Below are 25,198 nucleotides of genomic sequence, written 5' to 3' on the forward strand. Positions count from 1 at the left end.
CTAGAAGCAGATATTTGAGGCCTGTTCTGCACCTAAGTGTTAGGTCATCTTGCGTATATTGCTCAGAGCTGTGACAAATTTCATGCTTAGTGTGATTTCATTATGTTGATATTAGGGAAGTTAAAATTAGATTAATCAGCTAATCAAATAGTGGATGGAATTTCCATAGACTATTCAATTAGTTGATAAGGGTGCTTCTGCTTTGAAATGTAGCAAGAGCCCACTGGGCTGTCGCTGTATTTCAGAGCTGGAAGTGCCCTGCAGTGTTGCACCTTTGAAACATACAAGAGTCCCAGCAGGGGCTCTTGTGCATTTCAAAGACTGAAACAGGGCCTGGAGCCATGCTGTGCTTCCACTTTGAAATGTACGAGAGCCCCAGTGGGGACTCTTGCACATTTCAAATTTACAACGCTGCACAGCACTTCCGCTTTTAAGCCAGCTCCCCCAGCACCCCGTACCCCGCTACCTCTTTCTGATAGAGGCAGTAAAGGGGAAGGGACAGCGACTGGTTGACTAGTGTCAACTATCTGATCAGCTTTTGGCCTTAACTCCAGGGCTATTGCTTCACTACAAAGGCAAAAGCACTGTGGGGAACATGGGGCCAGCGGAGGACTCAGGCAGTTGAGGCCAGGACTGCGGGCTGCATGCAATGTTTCAAAGCAGTAGATGTGCAGTCTGGGCTAGCTGGGGACTTCCAGCTGGACCTGGGCTTCATGCAGCATTTCAAAGCCCCAGTGCCGCATGGAGCCCAGGGTCTGGCCCTGGGCTCCACACAGCGCTGCTGCTTTGAAGCACCCTCTCCACACACACCCTTCGTGTCTCTGATACAGGCAGCAAAGGGGGGAAGTGACTAGTTGACTAGTGTGTCGACTATCAGATAGTCGACTATTCATTCACATCCCTACTCCCTAAAATTATGGAGTCCCTGCTATTGACTTCCAAGTTAAGATTGAATTCTGTTTTGCTCTTAAAGCAACATTCGTTCTTTGACATCTGTAGCATGCCTTCCTCAAACTTACCGCACTTTTGAGTACAAAATTAATTTTATTTGAAACTACAAGGAAATCTGTTTCTAATTAAATTTTTTTTAAACTATGTTCTTCAAGAAATCTACTCTTTAATCCCGTGGTCCCCAACACGGTGCCCGCGGGGACCTTTGGCGGCGCCCGCCAAGTGCTCAGTGCTGGCCTGGCCCGGGGCGCGCGGCGCTTGGGGGAGGTGGGGGGGGGGGGAGTGCTAGCCCCGGGCGCGTGGCGCTTGGGGGGGGGGGGGGAGTGCTAGCCCCGGGCGCGCGGCGCTTGGGGGGGGGGGGGAAGAGCGCTAGCCCCGGGCGCGCGGTGCTTGGGGGGGGGGGGAGAGCGCTAGCGCCGGCCCCGGGCGAGCGGCGCTTGGGGGAGGAGGGGGGAGAGCGCCGGCCCCCGGAATGCAGCTATGGGGGGGCCCCGCCCCGCGGGCGAATGGCCACGCCCCCTGGCGCCCGGCAACCCCAAATGGTTGGGGACCACTGCTTTAATCCAATGCCATAAGCATTAAAATGTATTAATTGTTCTGTGGTATTGCCTGGCAGCACTACAGCACAGAGTTATGCATGGATGGGTGCTCTTCCTGTTCTTTTCTCATTTCTGTGTTTGGATTTTTCACTGTGGCCTTACTCTGAATTTCATGGGTCTATAATGCTTAGTTTGGGAATATTTACAATATCCCTGCAGTAATTGTTTTACCCTTAAATTACTGATACATACACCCAACCTTCACTTAGGCAGTGTCTACGCTAGCAAACTTAGTGACACGAGCTGCACTGATGCAGCAGAATTACTGTAAGGTCACTCACGTAGCTAGAGGGAGAGAGTTTAACATAGCTACCACAGCTTACTGGGGGTAGTTTAATTATGATGGTAGTAGAGCATCTCCCACAGATGTAGCACTGTCCAATTAAAAATGGTTGCTCAGGGTGTATTTTTCACACCCTGAGACATGTAAGTCATGCCAACAAAAGTGCTAGTGTGGATAGTTTTAATTTTCACATTGTTTTTTGCTTGACTGTTTAATTCATATGTAGTCTAAACAAATTCAAAGATCTTATAGGCAGGATTAAGTAATAATATTTTACTGAATAAATCAGTAGTAGAAATGTTGCTGTAAGTAGTTATCTTTTACATATTCTGATAGAAGATTTGCAAAAGATTACAAATGAAAGAACATTAACATCCTGATGTTGTGGGTAAACATGTTAATAGAAAATGGAGTTCGGTTGCCGAGAATTGATTGTGTATGAACTAGCCTTTTTTAGCTGAATTTTTTTTCTTTAGATGTTCTTCCAAAAGCTGAGTCACATCTAAATGAAATCAGAGATACAATATTTGCTCAACTTCAACCCCAGTTAAAGTGTCAGTTGGGTAAGTAATTATTAAGCAGTTTTAGTCTTTATTTTCCAGTTCTGTAAATGCAAAGTTTGCTGTTGTGGAATGCATTTTCAAGTATTGACAAGAAAGTGAATGTAAAAAACTTGATGTAGTTAATTGTTGACATCTCTCTCACTTCATCATTCAGTGAGCAGCTGTTTGATATCTTGTCCATGTCCTTGTCTCCTGTAGTGCCTGTATCTTCAGGCTCACAAGAATTTTCTGCTAAGTGCGTGCAGAGATAAAAAAAAAAACCTTGTGATTGCGCAAAGGGTAGCAGAAATTTTATTTGCAAAAGGCAAAGCTTGTTTCTCGTATGAATGGAAAATGTATGCAACGTTGGACAGTGGAAGAGCTCTTTGAAGTGAACACTTCTTAAATGTCCAGTTGTAATTTTTAGCAACGGAAAAAGTGAGAGTAATATAACACATACTTGTGCGTATATATGTAGAAAGCAGATAACTTCAAGATCTTAAGACTTTTTTTTATTTTGGGGGACAAGTAGGTTAGGAAGTTTTTGGAGAAAGTTGGAGATAACTTCTTGGTACAAGTGCTGAATGATCTGACCAGGGGCCGTGCGCAGCTTGACCTTCTGCTCACAAACAGGGAGGAACTAATAGGAGAAGTAGAGGTGGGTGACAACCTGGGAAGCAGTGATCATGAGATGGTAGATTTCAGGATCTTGACCAAAGGAAGAAAAGAGAGTAGTAAAATACACATCTTGGACTTCAGAAAAGCAGACTTTGATTCCCTCAGAGACCTGATGGGCAGAATCCGCTGGGATGCTAACATGAAGGGGGAAGATCCTGGAGAGCTGGCAGTATTTTAAAGAAGCTTTATTGAAGGCACAGAAAGAAACCATCCTGATGCGTAGCAAGAGAAGCAAACATGGTAGGAGACCAGATTGGCTTACAGGGGAAATCCTTGGTGAACTTTGCACAAAAAGGGAGTTCACAAAAAGTGGAAACTTGGACAAATGACCAGGGAGGGGTATAAATGTATAGCTCGAGAGTGCCAGGGGGTTATCAGGAAGGCGAAAGCGCAAATGGAATTGCGACTGGCAAAGGATGTGAAGGATAACAAGAAAGGTTTCTACAGGCATGTTAGCAAGAAGGTGATCAGAGAGGGTGTGGGGTCCCTACTGGATGAAGGAGGTAACTTAGTGACAGATGATGCGGGGAAAGCTGAAGTACTCAATGCTTTCTTTGCCTCTGTCTTCACGGACAAGGTCAGCCCCCAGACTAATGCACTAAGTGATGTAAGATGGACAGCCCTTGATGGGTAAAGAACAGGTTGGGAACTATTTAGAAAAGCTAAACATACCCGGACCCATGGGTCCGGACTTAATGCATCCAAGGATACTGAGGGAGTTGGCAAATGTCGTTGAGGAGCCTTTGGCCATTATCTTTGAAGAGTCGTGGAGATCAGAAGAGATCCTGGATGATTGGGAAAAGGCAAATGTTAGTGCCCATCTTAAAAAAAAAAGGGGGGGGGGGAGGGAGGACAATCCAGGGAACTATAGGCTGGTCAGTCTTACCTTGGTCCCTGGAAAAATCATGGAAGGGAGCCTTAAGGAATCCATTTTGAGGAACTTGGAAGAGGGGAAAGTGATTAGGAATAGTCAGCATGGATTCACAAAGGGCAAGTTGTGCCTGACCAATCTGATTAGCTTCTATGATGAGGTAACTGGCTCTGTAGACATGGGAAAGTCAGTGGATATGATATACCTTGACTTTAGCAAGGCTTTTGATACAGTCTCCCCCAATATTCTTGCCAGCAAGTTAAGGGAATGTGGATTGGATAAACGGACGGTAAGATGGATAGAAAGCTGGCTAGAAGGTTGGGCCCAGCAGGTAGTGATCAATGGCTCGATGTCAGGATGGTGGTTGGTTTCTAGCGGAGTGCTCCAAGGTTCGGTTCTAGGACCAGTTTAGTTCAATACCTTTATTAATAACCTGGATGAGGGGATGGATTGCACCCTCAGCAAGTTTGCAGATGACACTAAGCTAGGGGGAGAGGTAGATAGAGTCCAGAGTGACTTAGACAAATTGGAAGATTGGGCCACAAGAAATCTGATGAGGTTCAACAAGGACAAGTGCAGAGTCCTGCACTTGGGATGGAAGAATCCCAAGCATTGTTACAGGCTGGGGACCAACCAACTAAGTAGTAGTTCTGCAGAAAAGGGCCTGGGGGTTACAGTGGATGAGAAGCTGGATATAAGTCAACAGTGTGCCCTTGTAGCTAAGAAAACTAATGGAATATTAGATGGCATTAGGAGGAGCATTGCCAGCAGATCCAGAGATGTCATTATTCCCCTTTATTTGGCTCTGGTGAGGCCCCATCTGGAGTATTGTGTCCAGTTCTGGGGCCCCTACTACAAAAAGGATGTGGACCCATTGGAGAGGGTCTAGCGGAGGGCAACCAAAATGATTAGGGGGTTGGAGCATATGACCTATGAGGAGAGGCTGAGGGAGTTGGGTCTGTTTAGTCTGCAGAAGCAAAGAATGAGGGGGGATTTGATAGCAGTCTCCAGCTTCCTGAAGAGGCTGGAGAAAGGCTGTTAAGTCTCGGCTTGACAAAGCCCTGGCAAGATTGATTTAGTTGGGATTGATCCTGCCTAGAGCAGGGGGCTGAACTTGATGACCTTCTGAGGTCTCTTCCTAGAATCATAGTATCATATAGAAGAGAGAAGGTGGTCCCTTGCTTAAACTGGATGTTCAACAGGGACTTAATGTAGGGTTAATTACACTTTAACTAGCAGATTTACCTAGCATTGCTCAGGTCTGTAACACAATTATGTTTTTTAAACCTGATTTTAATTTTCTAAAATTAACCATGTGCATCTTTTTTTTTAACTATTATTATTACAACACCCTTTTCTGCATTTCTCCTTTTTGTCTACTTCATTTATGTATTTGGAGTTTTAATCTACTATATATTTTAGAGAGTTTGTCTATTTGATCAGGAACTCCTCCTAAATTGTAAAAGCTAGGTCCACCAAATTCAGTATGCAGCTCTCTCTTATAATAACTTAAAGCAACGTAAGGGTTTGGTTGTGCCAGGAAAACAGGATGTGCCTGGAATGGGATTGCTTCTCAAAACTCAACAGAAAAGAGACAGAATCACCAAAGCAAGTACAGTCCTAGCAGACCATGTTCGGCGGTCCTAACTCTTAGGCTACGTCTACATTACGAGTTTTCTTGGCAAAAAATATGCTAATGAGGGACTCATTTGCGTGAGTCATGATCTCATTTCCATATTCTGCCAATCCGTTTTTGTGCCAAAACAAGCAGTGTGGATGTTTTTTTTTGTGCAAAAAACTTTTCCCGCAAGATCAGTAAACCTTCTATTTTGGGGCATAAGGATCTTGCCCGATCTTGCGGGAAAAGGGGTTTTGAGAAAAAAGAATGTTCACACTGCTTGTTTTTACACACAAACTCTAGCTCAAAAACAGATCGGCAGAAAATATGAAATGAGGTCACGACTCACGCAAATGAGTCCCTCATTAACATATTTTTTGCCAAGAAAACTCATGTAGATGTATGTACCCTTAGGCTGCGTCTAGATTAGCCTGATTTTCCGGAAATGCTTTTAACAGAAAAGTCTTCCGTTAAAAGCATTTTCAGAACAGAGCGTCTAGGTCGGCACGGACGCTTTCCCGCAAAAGCACTTTTTGCGGAAAAGCGTCCGTGCCAATCTAGACGCGCTTTTCCGCAAAAAAGCCCCGATCACCATTTTCGCAATCAGGGCTTTTTTGCGGAAAACAAATCTGAGCTGTCTACACTGGCCCTTTTGCGCAAAAGGGACTTTTGTCTGAGCAGGAGCAGAATAGTATTTCCGCAGGAAGCACTGATTTCTTACAGTAGGAAGTCAGTGCTTTTGCGGAAATTCAAGCGGCCAGTGTAGACAGCTGGCAAGTTTTTCCGGAAAAGCGGCTGATTTTCTGGAAAAACTGGCCAGTCTAGACACAGCCTTACTGTTTAGGAGCAGTTCTTGATCAAATGGACAAATCCTCAAAAATATATAGTAGATGACTCTGACTACTGCTAATTAGGAATGGTAATTCCATGACCGTTTAAGACAGGCATGTCCAAAGTCCGGCCCGCGGGCCAATTGCGGCCCGTGTTCCGATTTAATACGGCCCCCGCTTCCTCCCCCTCTCCTGGCTCCCCGGCGCTCTTTTGAACTGGCGTGCCCAGCGCACCGCTTCCGGCCGCGCCGCCGCCGCCCATGGCCTCCGCGGTCCTAGAGCCTGCCCTGTAGGGCACGTCCGCAGCCCCGCTCCCCCGCTCGGCTGCGGGTTCGCCCTGCCCCCGGGCCGGCGTGCCCTGCGCTCTCCGCCCGCCTCCGACCCCGCGGGCCCTCCTCCTTGGGGCTGAGAGTGCGGGGACAGCCCTCATGCATGTCCACTTCTTCAAATCTGGCCCTCTTTGAAAAAAGTTTGGACCCCCCTGGTTTAAGACAAAGTGTAGCTGACTGTCAAAGCACTGAAATTTCCTAAGTGCTGTCAAATACACAAAGTAATTATACTGAGAAGCAGAATTTTTTTCCTCTGATTATAATTACAGTAATTTTTCTTAATTGAAAAGAAATGGGGTGGAGGAGAAGTGTGGTGAATGATGAAGATAATACAGGTGATGTGATACAATATGGACACACAATAAGCAGATTAAAATATAATAGCTGGATAATCTTGGGTGCTTGGAGGGCAGGTAGTGACGCATGGAACTCTTCATAATATATGAAAATGTAGTAAAAGTAATTTACTGAGGGGGAGGAAAGAGCTGCAGTGATTTTATGAAAGCTTTTGCCCTAGGAGATTCACAGCTACAACAGAACAGCATGTGCACAAAGGTTGATAGTGTCTCCTCTAACTCCCCAGTTGTACCAAATTCTTGATGAGTTCTTTGAGATGCTCTGCGGCATCAGTAGAAAGCAGAGCTGTCTCCCTTCTGTAAGCTTCATATCCTTGTATCCTCTGGAATGTGCTCACAGCAGCTTGTCCTAAATTATCAACAATTCCACATTTTTCACTGTTTATTCATAATACAGTAAAACTCCATTGGTCTGGCATCTGATAGTCCGGCACCATCAGGAACCCGGAAGTGCTCTGGGCAGCCGGACCATTGGAGCTGCTCTGCCCCCGGATTCTCCGATTCAGTCGCTGCTGAAACTGACCAGTGGCTGAATCAGGGAAGCTGGGGGCAGAGCAGCTGAAGTGCTGCCGGTAGGTCCCATAGCGCTGCCCCTCAGCGCTGCGGGACCAACCCGGCAGCACCCCAGCTGTCCCAGATTCAGCCGCTGCTGAAACTGACTAACGGCTGACTCCAGGAAGCCCGAGGCAGAGCTGCTTTGCCCTGGGCTTCCTGGAGTCAGCTGCTGGTCAGTTTCAGCAGCGGCTGACTTGGGGACACCTGGGGCAGAGCAGCTGGGGTGCTCTGGTAGCGTAGCTCCTCGGCGCTACTGGACCAACCCAGCTGCACTGCTGCTGGCGTCCTGATTCAGCTGCTGCTGAAACTGACCAGCAGTGGCTGAATCGAGGATGCCTGGGGCAGAGCCGGACTATCGGAAGGGGTGGCTGTGAGAAGTCTGGGGTGGCATCCCCCCACACCACCCTAGACCCCTCATAGCACCCTCCCCCCCCCGATAGTCTGGCATATCTGATAATGCGGCACCCCCTGAGTCCTAAAGGTACCGGATTATCGGAAGTTTACTGTATTGGAAATATAAGTCTCAAAGAGAGAGCTGTGTTCTTGTTGTTTTTACAGAAACAGTCTGAGTCCTATGGCACCTTAAAGATGAACAGATTTACTTGGGCATAAGTGTTCTTGGGTCAAAAACTTTCATGTATCTGACTAAGTAGATCCATGAAAGCTTATGCCCAATTAAATCTGTTCGTCTTTAAGGTGGCCGCATGTCACATGTGAACAAGCACAGTGCAAGATCAGAAGTGCAGAATTGTGCAGGTGCTCATTTTTCTCCATTGAGCTGATCTCTGTTTTCTTCAGAGTTTAAAGTTCAAGGGTCTGTGTTACTCTTTTGCTAACCATAGCTATACCCCATTAAGTTATTCATGAGACCTCCATTCATCTCTCATTTACTGTGGGAATGATGTATCATTCTATAGTATAGTCCTGTCTTCCCTCTCGGTGGGTTTGGGGTTTTTTTGGTAGTTGCAAACATATCTTTTATTCTTTTTCTTTGAAGGTGAGGAAGAAAGTCCAGTCTTTGCATTCCCTTTGCTTTTACGAAAGGACCCCCAAGTTGAAGCACTTTTCCTGCATTCTTTTTCATGGATGTTTGAATGTTTACATTGTGGCTACAGCCACCAAGACAGGTCAGGTTTTTATCTAAGCCTCATTCATTTACATGTATTAATATGCTTTCCGTCTTCACTTCATAGTTATTTTTCTTCATACCAATGCTGTTCACAAAGTGTGTGTGTTTGGTGGGAGAGGATGAGTTGTGTTGGTGAAGTTATCTGATCACCATTTTAAAAAGTCAGCATTTACTAACAGTATCCTATACAGTGGTGTCTGATCTAATCTTATAATGGTGTTCTATGTGTAAGAAAAATAATCAACAGCTGACTTTTTGTTGTTGCCCAATGTAAATAGCACAAACTGCTGCTGTTCTAATGAATATAGTAATAATAATGTACCCAGTAAATGGATTTGCCTGTCCCCTTTCAATAGAATAAACTCATCTAAATGGGATAGTCGGAAATTATAAATCTGATCCTTTTTCACGTAATTGGAAAATTGAAATTGTCTATCACTTTTTTAAAATGTTTACTAGGCACGTGTAGTGAGGGGTCCTTCAACTAATCTAAATGGCAGTTGTGTTTAGTGTAACAGATCAAAGTGTCCTGAATGGTTTGTGCATGCTGTAAAAATATTTTCAGGAATTTCTTTAAAGACGTGTTTCATTTGAGTATAAAACTTGATATTGAAAGTGAACAGATGAATGGCAGAAAAAACATTTTTATTTTATTATATTCTGTATAAAGGTTTGCTGATTGATGTTGATTGAAGGATTGAGGCAAATTCAGTTTATATTTATGCCACTGGAAGTGCCACGGATGTTAGTGGCAAAGGTGCTTGGTTTAAGTCAACACTCTATCTAGCCTGTTAGTTTATGATTTTACTTTTTGGTAAATGCTAATACTGTTTTTGAGCATTTCAGGTAGAGACAGACGATCGAATGTTGTTGGTGTTTTTTCTTGTCCAGGTGTAGAAAGACTCTGACGACATTTACAAATGTAATCCCTGACTGGCACCCACTTAATGCTATTCATGTTGCTCCCTGTAATGCATGTAATGATAAATCTCAAAGAAGAAAAATGATTTTGGAAAAGTAAGTCTGAACCACTTGATCTTTAATGTAAACTAGATCATTAATGTTAACAATCTGTCACCTTTATGACTTGAGAGACACTGAAGTGCAAGTTTCCATTCTGCTAAATGTTCAGTTACCCATTCTTAAAATTCTCAGTGTTCAATATATGGGGAATATTTTTATTCAGTGTAATGCACTAAGCAGATATTTCATTTGAGCTAAGTTGTAAAGCTCAGTGCTGAATATCAGTCTCCCCCAAGCATCTGGTAATGAGGGATAATAAAACTACCACTTTATAATGTTCAGTGTTTTGGTCTGAACTGTAGTCACCCATCTGGGTTTAGATTTGGCAGAAGTATCAATTCCTGTCCTTCTCCCAAACAACATTTTCTTTAGTTTTTTTCCCCTCCTTAGCAAATGAAGCAATAAGATGACATCTGTTTCACTAAGTAGAATTATGATTGAAAATTGGTGCACCCTGTTTCTATGAGCCTCCAGCCGTTTGTGTATAATTCATAAAGCAGTCCTAGGTTAGTAAACAGCAGTAGAACAGTAATGTACAGGAGCTACCATTCTCAACATGCATTGCATGTGACTTTATTAATCGCTTGTGCTAATGTTTTGTTCCAATAAATGATTTGTATCTTTATCATAGAGTACCTTCAATATTTATGCTACATTTCGTAGAAGGTTTGCCACACAATGACCTGAAGAAATACTCATTTCAATTTGAAGGAGATTTCTACGAAACAACAGCTGTTATTCAGTATCAACAAGATCCCACACACTTCAAAACCTGGGCATTGAATCCTGATGGTAACTATTGCAAATTTATTTTAATCATCATAGACAAAGCAGCCTCTAATTTACTAATTTTGGGGTATTGGGAATAATTGCAATACTAAGTTAGTAGATCATTAAAAAAATATTTTGTGTTTAATCAAAATTAGGTATTTGTAAATATGTTGACATTTTCTGATCTTTAAAAAAAAAAAAAAACCCTCTGATTTAACCAACTCATTAATTTGCTGCCACCCTTACGGTAAACTTAATTGGAAGATTTCAGTAAGACCATGATCATTTTCTCATCAAACTTTGGTGAGTTAAAATAAATGTAACTAATAGTGGGCACACTATTAGTTCTTCTGGGTGTTCTGATTACGTGGGAATTGTAGTAGGGAGTTGGCCTCTGCTGAGCACCCCCTTGTGGTAAGAGCTTGTTGCGCAGGCACTGTGCCTTAATTTCTCTCATTGGGTTGTGTTTTGAGTTTGAAGCACCCAAACACTCTTCTTCAAGGGGTAAAATTCATTCACTCTTCTGGGTAAATATTGGTCCTTTAGACCCACTCTAGTTGAGTGTCTATCTTCCTTCCCTTTCCTAGATAGGGAGTCCCCAAGTCTCTTTCCTAGAGGAGGGTCTTCAGTTAGCAGTCACTCCCAGGCTTTACCTGGCTAGAGTTCAGCTTCCTGGCTCCGACTTCTCAGTTTTCCTGGTCTCATGGTCTTCAATGCTGAAGTCTTATTTACTTGCTCTGATATAGCTTCATGAGTTTCCCCATCTCTGTAGCTTCTTGGTGCTTTTTACAGGGCAGTCCTATGATCTCTCCCAGGTATGGTCTTTCAATAAACACAGTTGGTTGACCCAGATCTTCAGCCTATAAAGGGCAAACTACCCTATTGTAGATACCAGGTGTTTGTGTGTTCCCGAGAAAAGAAATTGCCCATGGAACTTGCAGTGCAATCAGTGCTCAGTTTCTTCCTCCTGAATTTTGCAGTTTCTTCAAGAATAATGAGTAAGTTGCTGTTGAATATGTGGAACTATAAAGTACTTCCAAGAAGTAGCTCCAAAAATTCAAGGAGAGGGAAAATAGTTGAGGTTATTCTGGTCCTCATGGAAACTTGCTTTCATGGAGAAAGAAGAGGTCACCATTGTAATTAAAACTTTCTGGTCAGCTAAAAAATTGTCTACATAAATTGAACTGCTGGAGTTATATGAAGAAAAGATGATGATTAACATCCCACTAACTGTCAGTCAATTTAAGATATGGCTGCATGAGCCTAGCAGTCCACTAGCTTGAATTCAGATAGGGCAAGTAACAATAATGAAGGCAGCACAGTGTGCTTTGGTGCACGTTGTACAAGTCTGGCATAGACCCTGGGTATGTACTGTGTTCACTGGACATTTCTGATGCTCATGCTGTGTTACTTTCCTGTGCTGCTGTTATCCTTGCTAGCTGGTTTGTGCAAAGCTCTTTCCGTGTACATTATGCAACGCATACGTACATAGGTATCTATATTTAGAATCCCTACTGAAAACAAACATTGTATATATTTTGTAACTATTCGGAGGGTTGTGAGGGAATTTCCTATATGATCCGTTTCTCCCTTAAACTCTTTCCTCATACTCTTTCCCCAAATTAACTCTGACTGAGAGAGGTCTGTGTGACAGACCTGTCCAGGGATTTTCATACAGGATGTCAATATCACTATCTTAGCCAAGTGTATCTGTGTTGTGAAGGAAAAAGACTTACTTTTCATCTTGATCATGTTACTAGGACCAAATGGTGAATTCTGCTGCTGCAACTGACCTAGTTATGGAGTAGAAGAGCCTCAGATGTTTGTGTGTGTGTGGTTGATTTGTTTGTTTTGGGGGGGGGGGTGAGCAATGCAACAAATAAATCAGCTTCGTTTACTAGGGTGTATGTAGCATGGTCACATAACAGGGAAAGAGTTAAAAATGGGTATTTTGTGATTTCCCCCCCCCCCCCCATGGCCAATTGTGTACCTTTGAGCCTCTAAACTATGCATTGTTTGTTTTTCAGAAAGTTGGCTTGAATGTGATGATATAAAAGGTCCTTATAGCAAAAGACATAAGAGATTTGAAGTTCCTCCTTCAGAAATTCACATACTCATCTGGGAAAGGAAAGCATCCCAAGTGCCAAATAAAATTAACTCAGAGGTTCCAAATAAAAAATCTGAAAATCTTCCTCTTCATGATGCATGGACAAGTTCTTCTCCAGTGCTGCACTGTGAGGGTGATAACGCTATAGACAGAATACCTACAGAATATAACAAAATGGAGATTGTGAGCATTCCAGTTAATGAACAACAGAAAGTGGCCACAGATCATGCAAATAGCTTGCTATCTGGCTTAGAAAATTTGGCAGATGATGATGTTATAACACTGACCCTTGTAGAAATTAAAGTTGATTCTGAAGGTAAACCATTGGACAATGGACAGATGATGGGAAATAACGTAATTGCTGAAACGGGCATGCTGAAACAACAGGTGTCATCTTGTACAGATGTTTGTAGTCAGACTACCTCCAGCAATATGTGCATACCATCTGAAAATGCCAGGACTTCCTTAAATCTAGGACAGTTGAACCTAGCAAATACAATACCTATTCCTACAAACCATTGCAGTGATTCATCAGTACTATCACATGATCAAGGGGCAGAAGGCAAAGCTAGCCCAGTCAACACTGAGAATATCAGGTTAAATTCAGAACTCTTGCAGAACAAGAAATTACCATTAATAGAGACTGTTTCACAGAAATCATCTGACACCAGAAACACAAGCAAAACTGTAGCAGACTCTCAGGGTGCAACTTTGTCTGCTACAGATAATTTCTCCCAGTCTTCCCATAAAGATCAAAAGAAAGGATTTGTAGGAAGTTGGGTAAAGGGGTTACTAAGCAAGCATAATACCTTCCTGTCTTCAAGTGCCTCTGCTCATTATCATAATGAGAAAAGTTACAAAAGTCCTTCAAGCATTACTGACTTGCCCTTTGCCGCTAAGGGTGCAGCTAGCTTTGGTGGCTTTCAAGCCAAAGGTACAAACAAAACAACCGAGGAGGTGCCTAAATCAGTTGTTTGTCAAGGTAGAAATCTTTCCTCTGTGTTAACAAACATCACTGGTCCTTCTGTACATGCTCATCTACCTGCAGTAAACCCTGTAGTTGATGGTCAAACTTTGAATAAGTCTGGAAGCCCATTGGACACCCAAGGTAAAGTAATTCCCAACATGCCCATCTTTCATTCCAAACCCAGCCATGGTGAAAATGGAAATCACAAATCTGATGGGAAGGATAAAGAATCAGATGCTAACAAAATTCACAAACTTCGTTTAAAACTGCTTAAAAAACTGAAGGCTAAAAAGAACAAGTTGGCTTCACTTGATAGGCTGGCAAAGGCTCAGATGTGTAATGGAAGCTCTCCAAATAGAGACGTAAAAGATCTGTTACAGACTGAATCTCATCGTGAAACTGAATCAATACAGAATTTATTGGAGGAACTACAATATCAGATTGATGTTGCAGATAATGGCTCTTTATGTAGTACAAACTCCAACATGTCATTTTTCAGTAGCCAGAGTAATGCAGAATTTTTAGCAGACTTATTATCTCCTACTTCAACTGTTGCTTCATCAGTGTATCCAAAACATGAAGATGAGTGTAGATACTTGGAAATGGTGGATAGTAATAGTGCAGCGCCAGTGCATAGTGAGAGAACCAACCTCTCTCACTGTGTCACTGTCATAAACGAAGACCATAATTATTACAGTACTGTAAAAGAAAATAAGTCTGAAGGTCATAAAGACTCGGTAACAAACACCTCTTGCTTGAAAAAACTTTCTTTTGAAAGTCCTATGAAGGAAGATATTCTTGAAGATCTGTTCTCCTCTGCATTGTTGAACTCAATAGCAGGCAACATTGATTTACCTCATTTTGACGAAACTCTGTTTGAAACTTAATTATAGTATTATTTGTTTTTAACATTGAGAATTTTGTATAACTATTTGCACATACAGTACTATTAAATTATTTTTTCCAAACTAGTTTATTTGCACATTGGCTGTACTTGAACATTTAAAATCTGAAGTATTCATCTCTTAAATTTTATTATGATTGGTGAATGATACTTTAGTCTTGTTTAGCTTTCTCAATATATTATTTGATTGAAAGAGTTGAGGATCTTTCAGAGAACCTTTGAATGTACATTAATTTTTTTCCTTCTCTGGTGTGCATTTTTGTGCATGTTAATTTAGACAGGTGAGAATGAAAATAGTTTTCTGGACTATAGGAATAATGTTTATAAAATATTGGATTATTTTTTCAAACTATCCTGATTCCTGGTGTTTGTCTGAAATACTAGGAGCAAAAAAAACCACCTTACTCTTGTGTGCTGGGATATTTGTATCCATCTCTATGCAAAGATGATTCAATATTTCAGTAGTGTTCTGCTGAGCTCCTTGAGCATGTTCACAGTTGCTGTTTTACAGAATCTTCCTATGTAAATGCTACTCAAGCTTGAAAGGGGGATTTGAAAGCAGAGCCTTCCATTTGTAAGGTGATAGTGCATCTTAGGGCTTACCTTTTGGGTAAACTAGCATGATTGTTTAGAACAGGTAAGCACTGAATAAGATTTAACGTACAGGATCAAATTTCAGTGGTTATATATAGCATTTAAATATCCCCCCCCCCTTTTTAACAAACTGCTTTACTTCTATGAATCTACTTACACTCAAAGTATAACTGTCTGGTATGTCTACACTTGCACCCTAGTTTGAACTAGGGATGCAAATGCAGGCATTCAAAATAGTCAGTGAAGCGGGGATTTAAATATCCTGCGCTTCATTAGCATGATCTCGCCCGTGCGCTAGTTCGAATTACAGCTGATTTGAATCAGGAAGTACGCACCAGAACATATTAGTTCGAACCAAACGCCTTGGTTCGAACTAACGTTACTCCTCAGAAAATGAGTAACGTTAGTTCGAACCAAGTGTTTCTCAAACTTTTTGGGCTCTGGAGCCCTTTACATGAGTAAAAATGTATGCAGAGCCCCAGCGGTCTACTGATTGTCTGTGTTGTACCTATCAATGCTTCTAGTTTGTCAACCTTGTGGTGCCCCTGGAGATGTCTCGTGGAGCCCTGGGGCTCTGTGGAGCACAGTTTGAGAAACGGTGTTAGACTGACGCACATTTCCAGAAAGGCATCCAGTTTTCAATCAAGAGGGAGTTTGAGGGTGGGAAGGGCTTGGGGTAGTAACACAGCAGAGGTCAGAGGGTGAGAATGCAGCCGAATAGCTAGTGGGGGAGAATGAAGTGAAGTTCAACGTCTGCAAAGTAAAATTGTATTCCCCCCCCCCACACATCTTCCCTCTACTCCAGCCTTGTTCCCCTCAGCCCCATAGTCCATCCCAGCCTGATTCCGTGCATGGCCCCATGCCCCCCAGTGCAACCCTTTCCCCTGCATCCTTCACCCCTCTTCCTGCCCCCATATCCCCCAGCATGCTCATCAGCAGGACAGCAGTGCTGGGACTACAGCCTCTGGGAGAGAGTCTCTTCCCTGCCCAGTCCAGCCCTTTGCCTGCAGGCTGCAGCTCCAGGGCTGGGGCCAGCACAGGCAGAGCCTGGGGCTGCCCAGGGCCAGCTCTAGCCTGGCAAGACACAGCAGGGTGCTGGGAAAGGGGCTCCCTGCCCCCCACACCTGGCCCGTGGGGAGCAGTGCAGCAAGCCACAGGTGCTGACCACCCAGCACCAGCTCTGGGGAGCAGGCCCAGACCCAACCGGAGCAGGAGGCAAGAGTCAGGGATGCACAGATGTGCATGACTCTCCGCTCCACCAGCAAGTTAACAATGAGGGGCAGCCATCCAGCCACCTGGGATGGTGATCTACTCTGAGACACTGTGATTTGAGTTCATGACTACTGCCTTAAAGCATAAATGAGTTATTTGACTGCATTATTACTATTCTTATGAACGTAGTAATTTTTAATGAGAAAAACCTGACCTATTTACTGGGCTGTAGGATACTGAAGTTCAATTCTTCCCTCTTTCTGAGGGGGAGAAAGGAGCTGAACAGGGGTCTCCCTTGTCTTAGGAGAGTGCTCTAACCACTGGGGTATTCTGAGTTGTTCATCTGGGTATAAATAAATAGGGGAGCAAGGAGAATGGATCTTGATCTCCCACTTCTGGTATGAGTCTTAATCCACGAACTAAAGTCATTCTCTGGCCCTAGCCTCTTAGCCATTATTCCCACAGTGAATCAGCTGTGCCAAAATGGCACAATGGGTTCCCTTCCAAGCAGATCAATATGTATACAGTTCCATAAGCACTGCTTAATTTTAGCCAGGGCTGAGTCCCCAAAACTCTAGACTTGGCAGTTCATTGCCCTGGTACCCCTGTAGTTGTGGCATCAGTTAGAAAGGTAAAAATAGGGCTTGAGCCCCAGCACCTCTTTCATTACAAATTAAGCACTGCATAAGGCATACAAAGTGCCTTAAAGTCAGCTCAGGCTAAGTCTACACTGGCACTTTATAGTGCTCTAACTTTCTAGCTCAGGGGTGTGAATCCCCCCTCCCCACAGCACAGCAAGTTTCAGTGCTGTAAAGTGCCAGTGTGAGCCATGCTCCCAAAATTGTTAGCTACTCAACTCATGGCGGTGGTTTATAAAGTGCTGCCATAGCTGTACTTTAAACTTTCAAGTATAGACAAAGCCTGAGACTCAATCCCTGTTCAGAAGAGCTTACAAGTGTATGTTGAAACATGAGACACATTCAAAGAAGGAAGAGAGGACAAGAGAGCAAAGTTGCTTACATTAGCAGTGTGTGGAATTAGCTAATTCCATTTTTTTGGCTACGTCTACACTGGCATGATTTTCCGAAAATGCTTTAACGGAAAAATTTTCAGTTAAAAGCATTTTCAGAAAAGTACGTTTAGATTGGCAGGATGCTTTTCCGCAAAAACACTTTTTGCGGAAAAGCATCTCTGGCCAATCCTAGATGTGCTTTTCTGCAAAAAAGCCCCGATCACCATTTTCGCGATCGGGGCTTTTTGCGGAAAACAGTACTGTGCTGTTTACACTGGCCCTATTGTGCAAATGATTTGCACAAGAGGGCTTTTGCCCGAATGGGAGCAGCACAGTATTTCCACAAGAACACTGACGATCTTACATGAGATTGTCAGTGTTTTTGCGGAAATTCAAGCGGCCAGTGTAGACAGCTGGAAAAACTTGCCAGTCTAGACACAGCCTAGCAGTGTGTGGAATTAGCTCATTCCATTTTTTATAAAAATTTTAGCTTTAAAAAAATTCTGAAGTGGAATATGGAGGTTGATCAATGGATCTGCCTGTAGAATGTTCCAGGTTGCTGCCTCATGACAACAGAGTGATGGGGAGGGATGGAAATCAAGAGCAGCTGTTTGCTCATTGGCTTTGATAGAGGCAGATAACCCTCACCTTACCTCCTTTACTTGGTGGCTGAGACAGGCTGGATGTTCCAGGTGCACTGAGGCCTGTTAAGTGTTACACTAGGAGCACCAGTTTCCAGAGTTTGTGGTGTTGCTTTTAATAAATGCCCTTAGTATAAAGCCTTTCTTTCTCTGAGAGGCCCTAGATTAGTTTATTAATCATTCTTATAATAATTGAGATGGGTTTTATATACTACAATCATGCCTTTGTGAAATCAAAATGGATCCCAGGAACTGTGACCATAAACTCCATATTGCTATTGCATCAGCCACAAAGGGCCTTTGATTCTCAACTGTCATCTAGAATCAGCTCAACCTGGGTTTTCCTCCCCAAGAATATTCTGAGGGTTCAGTCTCCTTAGAGCTGTTCCTGCCAAAGACTCTTTATAAGGCTTTGCAGCTACAGTGACTAGCTGTCCATCTCAATAACTGCATATTGAGTCTGCGTTTGTGTGATGCCTTTAGCCACCATTAGGGCCCATGTGTACATTGGTTGGAACTCTAGACTGTTCAAACCATTGCTCTAGAGAACGTCATCTGTGCCATATTGAAGGAGAAAAATAAATCTACTTCCCATCGATCCTGGACCCTGGTGAGGAATAGAGAATTTATCTCCACAAGGACTTAATGGGTTTCCCTGGCATTTTCCTTGAGGGCTTCACATTACCTCAAAGATTATAGGTCCCTGGCATTGCACTATGTAGTCCCATCCTACACACAAAAGCATAGCAGTCTATCTCCTTTTTTTCTTCCTTCTGGCCAAGTGGAGTTTTGTGCCTGGGCTTCATATCTCATTGCAGTCACACTGGCACTGTTTTCACAAAGGATGCTTTTTGTTTGTTGTATTAGTTACATGTTGTGTTTCTTTCTCTCCCTACACTCTGTAACTGAATCTCTTCCATACACTTACCTTGGTTGTACCTAGTGCTTTTTTTTTTTTGGTGATGGTACAGCCCAGAATGGCGTACCGGCACCTATTTTCCCAACCCACAGAAAAGGAATGGGATTTCCACTGCATGTACCGGCACCTGTTTTCCTGGAGCAGCTCAGACTGAGTAGCATTTTTTTTTCCATGGCTCCCAGCATGACACACTGGCTCTTAAAGGGCCTCCAATTGCATTTCAGCCCCCTGGCATGCTTTTTTGTTTTGTTTTGTTTTTGTCTCAACAAGTTTGCCCTAGAGTACTGGTACCTTTTTTTCTTACCAAAAAAGAACTGGTTGTACCTAATTTGTTTGTCTGTCATCACACCACACTAGGGATGGGTACACATAGTAAGGTAGCTATTCTTCTGGTGACAAGATATGAGTAGAAGTGGGCCTGATCTCTCTGACCCATGGCTTACCATTCCCAGTTCTACTTCCCTTTTGCCTATTTCCCTGAGGTAACGTGAGAATGGGTGGGTTTTTTTTTCTTTAAGTATTGGCTTGTGGAGTCATGGTTTTAGGGGAGATTATCAATTGTCATTTTTTTAAGAAAGCACAGCTCCAGTCCTCTGAGTTTCAGAGAAAATCTGGAAAACATGACCCCAATACATCCTCATGGCTAAAACATCAGAACATTAAAAGAACCCAACATTAAAATATATACATTTAAGTCAATCTCATGATGTTGGGGGAATCTGACTCATAATTGTAGAAACCAGCTAGATGTTAGTACTGTATGCATCATTTCTTCCTAGTTCTCTCTAATTTTTCTTCTCATCTAACCAGGACAGCAGTCCTTGTGTGTTCTGTATTAAATTCAATTTATGTGTCATGAACTCCAGATTTTCAATTATTCAGTTCTCCATTCAAGGAATATGCCTTGGGGGAACAGAAGAATTGGGGTTTTTGGTACCCAAAATAAATTATAGATTGGGACACTACAGAAATTATAGATGGTTTTGGTTGCCTGTCTCTTCCTGCTTTAGCACTGACTTGAAACTGAAGATTTGTTTTCATTTATCTTATCCCATGGTAGTAAACTGTAAGAGTAACCTTTTTTCATTTTATGCCCAGTTCCAGTATCTTCCACTATGTGGAGCTGAGATTAAATTAATTAGCTGGGTGTCTGCTAAACTAATTGCTATAAAATGATCAATGCTGAGATTAGACTTCAGCTTAAAAACACAATTGCTGCTATTGACTCAGACACTTTCTTGCTCCCTTAAGGCTCTTATTCCAAAATGTATGCTTCATTAGTCACATCACTACTTAAGTGTACACTAATTTCTTTTTGTGTTACCTCCCCGTTTTGAGCTTTAATTAGGAAACTAAGGCAAATTTAAAATATACAAGATCAGTAATATGGTCAGAGAATCATATTATATGGGGCTTCTTTGATGCACTTGAGCAACTTTTCATCCACTGCACATATAATCAATTAGAGACAATTATGCCAAAAGTGCCATGGTGTGACTGTAGAACTAATTTTTGCTTTTAGCTATTTAAAAAGGATACCCATATTCCTAGTATTTCCCCAGTGGCGATTTTTAAAATGTCTTGTAAGAAAGTAATTAAGAACATTGTTTGGCCTAGCTTAACCATAGGCATAAATGGGGAAAGTTACACCTTTTGGATTCCAGTACAACTCCCATATAACACACTATGCTGCATTTCAAAAAGCTGCTTAACTAAATGAGTGGTTAAGGCTGAGCAGGCCATGCCACTGTTATGGGCTGATTGTTACAACACTGAACTGTGGGAAAAACTGTGCACAATCATTCAGTTTTGTGCTAAGTTTTTGGGAAAACCCCTATGTTTCATAATAAATAAAGAGTCCTCATTCTTTTCAAAACCAATTTAACACCACCAGGGCTAGATTAAGGTGGGAGTGCCTGATGGCAGCTGTAAGGGGTGTTTGCATGGCCCTGGCCCCCGGCCTTGGGTGCGCAGTGCCTGATGGCAGCTCTAAGGGGTGCAGTGCACTGGGGGGCGGGGCCGTGCATGCGCCTTACGCCCAGGAGCGGAGCCGCACATGTGTCACGTGTCTACTGCCCGGGGCGCAGGAATGGCTCAAGCTGCCCCTGAACACTGCTTAGCATAAGCGATTGGAGCCTATGCAGGAGGGGGGGTTGTATAGGGAGGGCCACCTAAAGGAACAGAGAGGGGGCACCCTATATAACGATTAAAATGTTGGGGGTTGCACCAAAGGGCAATGCATTGTCCGAGTGCCACCACATGTTATCTATGCTGCCTAGATTTTGTGTGGCAGTTTGTTTTATTGACAATCCTGGAAGGAATGATTGCACTCAGTACTCTGACAGTCAGTCCCTGCAGGCTTTGTGAAAACTATTTTGCCTCATTACCAAAATGTTAATATATTAGGGCAGTAGATAGGGTAAAGAACTGGGACTATCGCTTACTATTTAATTCCTCTCTGGGTAATATTTAGGGAGGAATATAAGCAAAAATGAACAGCCCAGGCTATTGTAGGACACACACCAACAAAAAAAATCCTGTTTCCGCCCGGTTTCGAACCGGGGACCTTTCGCGTGTTAGGCGAACGTGATAACCACTACACTACGGAAACTCTGCTTGTAAACCTTTCTCTCATGGGCTCAGTTATATTTTAAGCGCAAGCTGGGTTGTGCGTTGATTTGGAGAGTGAGTTTGTGCCATGCTGGATGCAAACGCTACGTGGGGCCTCTGGGCTTCTCTTTTCTAGTTCCAGTTTGCCCGACGCGAATGACTATTTCCTCTAGGCTGCTTAACGCAACGTGCCTATTGATGGCTCTCCTGCGCCTAGCGCCCCGTGAGGACGCGGCGTGTGACAGAGGCAGGTTTCCCTGCTAAACGAACAACCCTCCCCGTGCCTGTTCTCCCACCGCTCAGCGGTAACGCGGTCCTGCCTTGGGGCGCCAGCCCACGTGCGCACTAACCCTGCGGGGCCCACCACGTGCGTGCGGGGAGCGCAGCCCCAGATGTGGCCGCTGCAGTCCCAGTTCACCCCTCCCGCTTCCGGGCCCCGGGCCCTGTGCAGTAAAACAAAGACTAGAACAAACAAAACGCTCACTCCGCGCCCGTCCCTGGGTGGGCTCGAACCACCAACCTTTCGGTTAACAGCCGAACGCGCTAACCGATTGCGCCACAGAGACCTGGCTAGGGGTCGTGCTTGCACCGCTTGCTACTGAGCGTACCCTGAGCTGGGGCGGTCGGGCTGCAGGTTGAGCTGCAGTGCGCTGGTAGGCCAGGAGGGGGCTGTGTGCTCTGGGGGTGCTCCTGCAGCAGGGGAGAGGGAGTGCAGGTGCCCCAGGGATGCCTTGGGAGAAGCAGGGACACCAAGGCAATAGAGGGGCGCATGGGGAGAACCGGACCGACAAGAAAACGAGAGCACAGGCGGGGCAATGGTCGGGGTGGCAGCGGGCGCGTAACTACAGGGTGCAGCCTAAGCCCCGCTCGGCGGCAGGTGGCTCGAGCCCCAGGCAGGAAAACTCCCGCCGCCGCCGCCTGGCCCCGGAGCTGACTGACCAGGGGAAATCCCGAGCCACGCTGAGAGCAAGGTAGTCGCCCCTCCCGCTTTAAATACTGGCGCCTTCAACAGCGTCATTGCAGCGTGCCAAAGGCGCTGCCAGCTTTAGCCCGCTCCCCAGTTCCAAGGCCCCTTAGCTCGCTAGGCCTTCGGTACCTGGGACTGATGTAATTTGGGGCTACTTGTTTCTGGACTCCTGCCGCCGGTGAAAGCAGCTGTGTCGTGCCAGCTTGGGTCAGTGCACCGGCAAGTCCTTCCCTTTCGGCATCCAGGCTGCGATGCTACATTTTGTGTGGTGAAGACGCTTTTAAAGGCCAAAAAATATTAAAACCAGTTGGGCTTTGATACTGCAGCGTGGATCCACGGTTCAGAATCATGGGGACATGCTGGAAAGCAGGGGGAGAGAAGCGGGGGGAAACTGTATGGAAAATGAGGATGGTCCAGTCCTAACAGGAAGGGGTTTGTATCCAGTGGCAGAACAGTAATAATGTTTTGCATTTATGTAGCATTTTTCATCCTGTGGTGTCAAACAAGGGATTATGAATCAATATCCTCCTGTCACAGTTACATTGAGGCAGCAATTAAAACAGTGGCATAATCCCAGAGGCCAAGTGTCAGGTCCTGTTTCCTAATCTTGTGCCTGTTGCCAGTCTTCAGTCTGAGTTTTTCTTCTTTAAGTAAGGTCCAAAGACGTCTGTGAGATTTGCATATTCAAGACAGATTGCATTGATGTGTGGAAGAGAAAATTGTTTCCCTTGGTTTTCCCTTTTGTTCGTGCAGTAAACCTAGTAAAAGCACATTAGCCATGTCACTTTCCTTTCAGTTGTAACTTTAATGGTTGGTTTTAGAGACAGTCACAGCAGAAAGCTATAGAACTCTTTAGACATGTAAAAATGGTGATGGTTTAAAAGTGCACACATGCTGGCCCAGAAAATACTGAAGTGGACATTCACTCAGATGCAATGATTACTGAGTGAGTCACCATACTCCAGAAGGACAGAGAGAGAGAACAGATTGCAGGCATTTGGATTCTGGCACAGCTGTGGTTACAAGCAGAGGCAAACAGTAAATAAAGTCTTAGCATAATGTGGCTATGTTGGAACTCAGCTTGTGTAGAATCCAAGGTTATGTCTACTCTAGCACATGACTGACAAAATGTCTGTCATTTATGGGTGCTTAAACGCCCCTCCTTCACCCCAAACCAACCACAACGGAGGAGGAGGAGTGTTCTGCGGCCAATAAAGCAACCCCCCCTTGTTGGGTGTGGAAGTATTTTGTCAACAAAAGTGCCCACAAAAAATGTTCATACATGTTGACTTATAGCAGTGGTCCCCAACCTTTGGAGGTTGCCGGGCGCCAGGGGGTGTGGCCGTTCGCCTGCCGGGCGCCAGGAGGCGGCCCCCCCCATATCCGCGTGCCCAGGGGCGGGGCCACCTCCAAGAGCCGCCCCTCCAAGGGCCGCGCGCCCGGGGCCGGTGTCCCCCCCCCCCAAGCGCTGCACGCCTGGGGCCGGAGCTCCCCCCCCAAGTGCCGCGCGCCCGGGGCCGGTGCCTCCAAGCGCCGCACGCCCAGAGCGCGGGCAGCTAATTCGCGGCGCACCCAGAGCTGGCGCTCACTGTGCGCCATGCGCCCGGGGCCGGCTCCGGCACCATGCATGCGCCACGTACCCAGGGCCAGGCCAGCCCCGAGCACTTGGCGGGCGCCGTATTGGGGACCACTGACTTATAGCAATAGGACAGCTTTGTTGCTAAAAGCTTTCACTGAAAAAAGAAAAGTATTTTTCTAGGACCCTAGGGCTGCAGCATGACTCTTCCAAGCATGGAGCACATGCACACTGATGTCCAGACCATATCTTCTTTTATTGATGCTTTGTGGTTGATTTAAATTACATGTAGGACTTCACAGGAAACCCACTGGGATGGACTGAAACAGTGCTTTTTGGCAGATCTGGCTCTGTGCTCCCAGGGCCTTGGACAGAAGGCACAGGGCAGGAAGCAGCCAGCCCTCCACATCGCTTGAAGCATGCTGTTGCTCCCTCCTGCCAACTCCTAGCATTGCACACCCCCCCCCCCCCGAGCTGCCTGGAGTGCACAGCACTCTGGTGCAGCGCTCCAGTGGCAGTTTAAGGGGCCCGGGTCTCCCACTGCTGCCACAATAGCAGCAGCAGTGGTTAGGAGCCCTGGGCTCCTTTGAATCACCAGGGCCCATGGCAATTACCCCTTTTGCCACCCAACTCCCTTGTCTCTGGGGGTACATCTAAACTACATGGCTCCGTCGACAGAGCCATCTAGATTTGTTTGTTCGGCAAAGGGAAATGAATCTGCGATTTAAATAATCGCAGCTTCATTTAAATTTAAATAGCTGCCCTGCTCTGCCGATCAGCAGTTTGTCGGCAGATCGGGGCAGTCTGGACGCTCCCCTGCCAACATAAAAGCCCTTTATCGACCTACCTGGTAAACCTCATCCTACGAGGCATAACAGGGAGGTCAATAAAGGGCTTTCAGGTCGGCACGGGAGCATCCAGACTAGCACGCTGAGCCGACAAACAGCTGATCATCTGTTTGTCGGCTCAGCGCAGCAGCCATTTAAATTTAAATGAAGCCACGATTATTTAAATTGCGGCTTCATTTCCCTTTGCCGATCAGCCTAATCTACATGGCTCCATCAATGGAGCCATGTAGTTTAGACACACCCTTTGACTGTTAGCAAAAGACATGACGTGGAACAGCTTAGTCAAAAAGCTTAGGATTCTCTGCT

General features: G+C 44.7%; 1 protein-coding gene and 2 non-coding genes across 4 annotated transcripts in view; 1 reads left to right on the top strand and 2 right to left on the bottom strand.

Annotated features, from left to right (window-relative positions):
* Positions 1-14,580, top strand: part of USPL1 (ubiquitin specific peptidase like 1) — a 29,306-nt gene extending 14,726 nt beyond the window's left edge. For both annotated transcript variants that reach the window (XM_089775527.1, XM_089775526.1), the window contains 5 exons: positions 2,310-2,396; positions 8,610-8,739; positions 9,633-9,758; positions 10,396-10,556; positions 12,563-14,580. In XM_089775527.1, coding sequence (XP_089631653.1) covers positions 2,310-2,396; positions 8,610-8,739; positions 9,633-9,758; positions 10,396-10,556; positions 12,563-14,496 — 2,438 coding nt within the window. In that variant the 3' untranslated portion in view covers positions 14,497-14,580. The remainder of the gene's footprint in view (positions 1-2,309; positions 2,397-8,609; positions 8,740-9,632; positions 9,759-10,395; positions 10,557-12,562) is intronic.
* A 6,849-nt stretch (positions 14,581-21,429) lies between these two features.
* On the bottom strand, positions 21,430-21,502 carry TRNAV-AAC (transfer RNA valine (anticodon AAC)). Its single transcript has one exon. It is a non-coding gene; the product is annotated as a tRNA-Val (tRNA).
* Positions 21,503-21,993: 491 nt separating this feature from the next.
* Positions 21,994-22,067, bottom strand: TRNAN-GUU (transfer RNA asparagine (anticodon GUU)). Its single transcript has one exon. It is a non-coding gene; the product is annotated as a tRNA-Asn (tRNA).
* Positions 22,068-25,198: the final 3,131 nt, after the last annotated feature.

Source organism: Pelodiscus sinensis, chromosome 1 (assembly GCF_052426305.1).
Source record: "Pelodiscus sinensis isolate ZL-2025 chromosome 1, ASM5242630v1, whole genome shotgun sequence".
In the NCBI taxonomy this organism is placed as follows: domain Eukaryota; kingdom Metazoa; phylum Chordata; order Testudines; family Trionychidae; genus Pelodiscus; species Pelodiscus sinensis.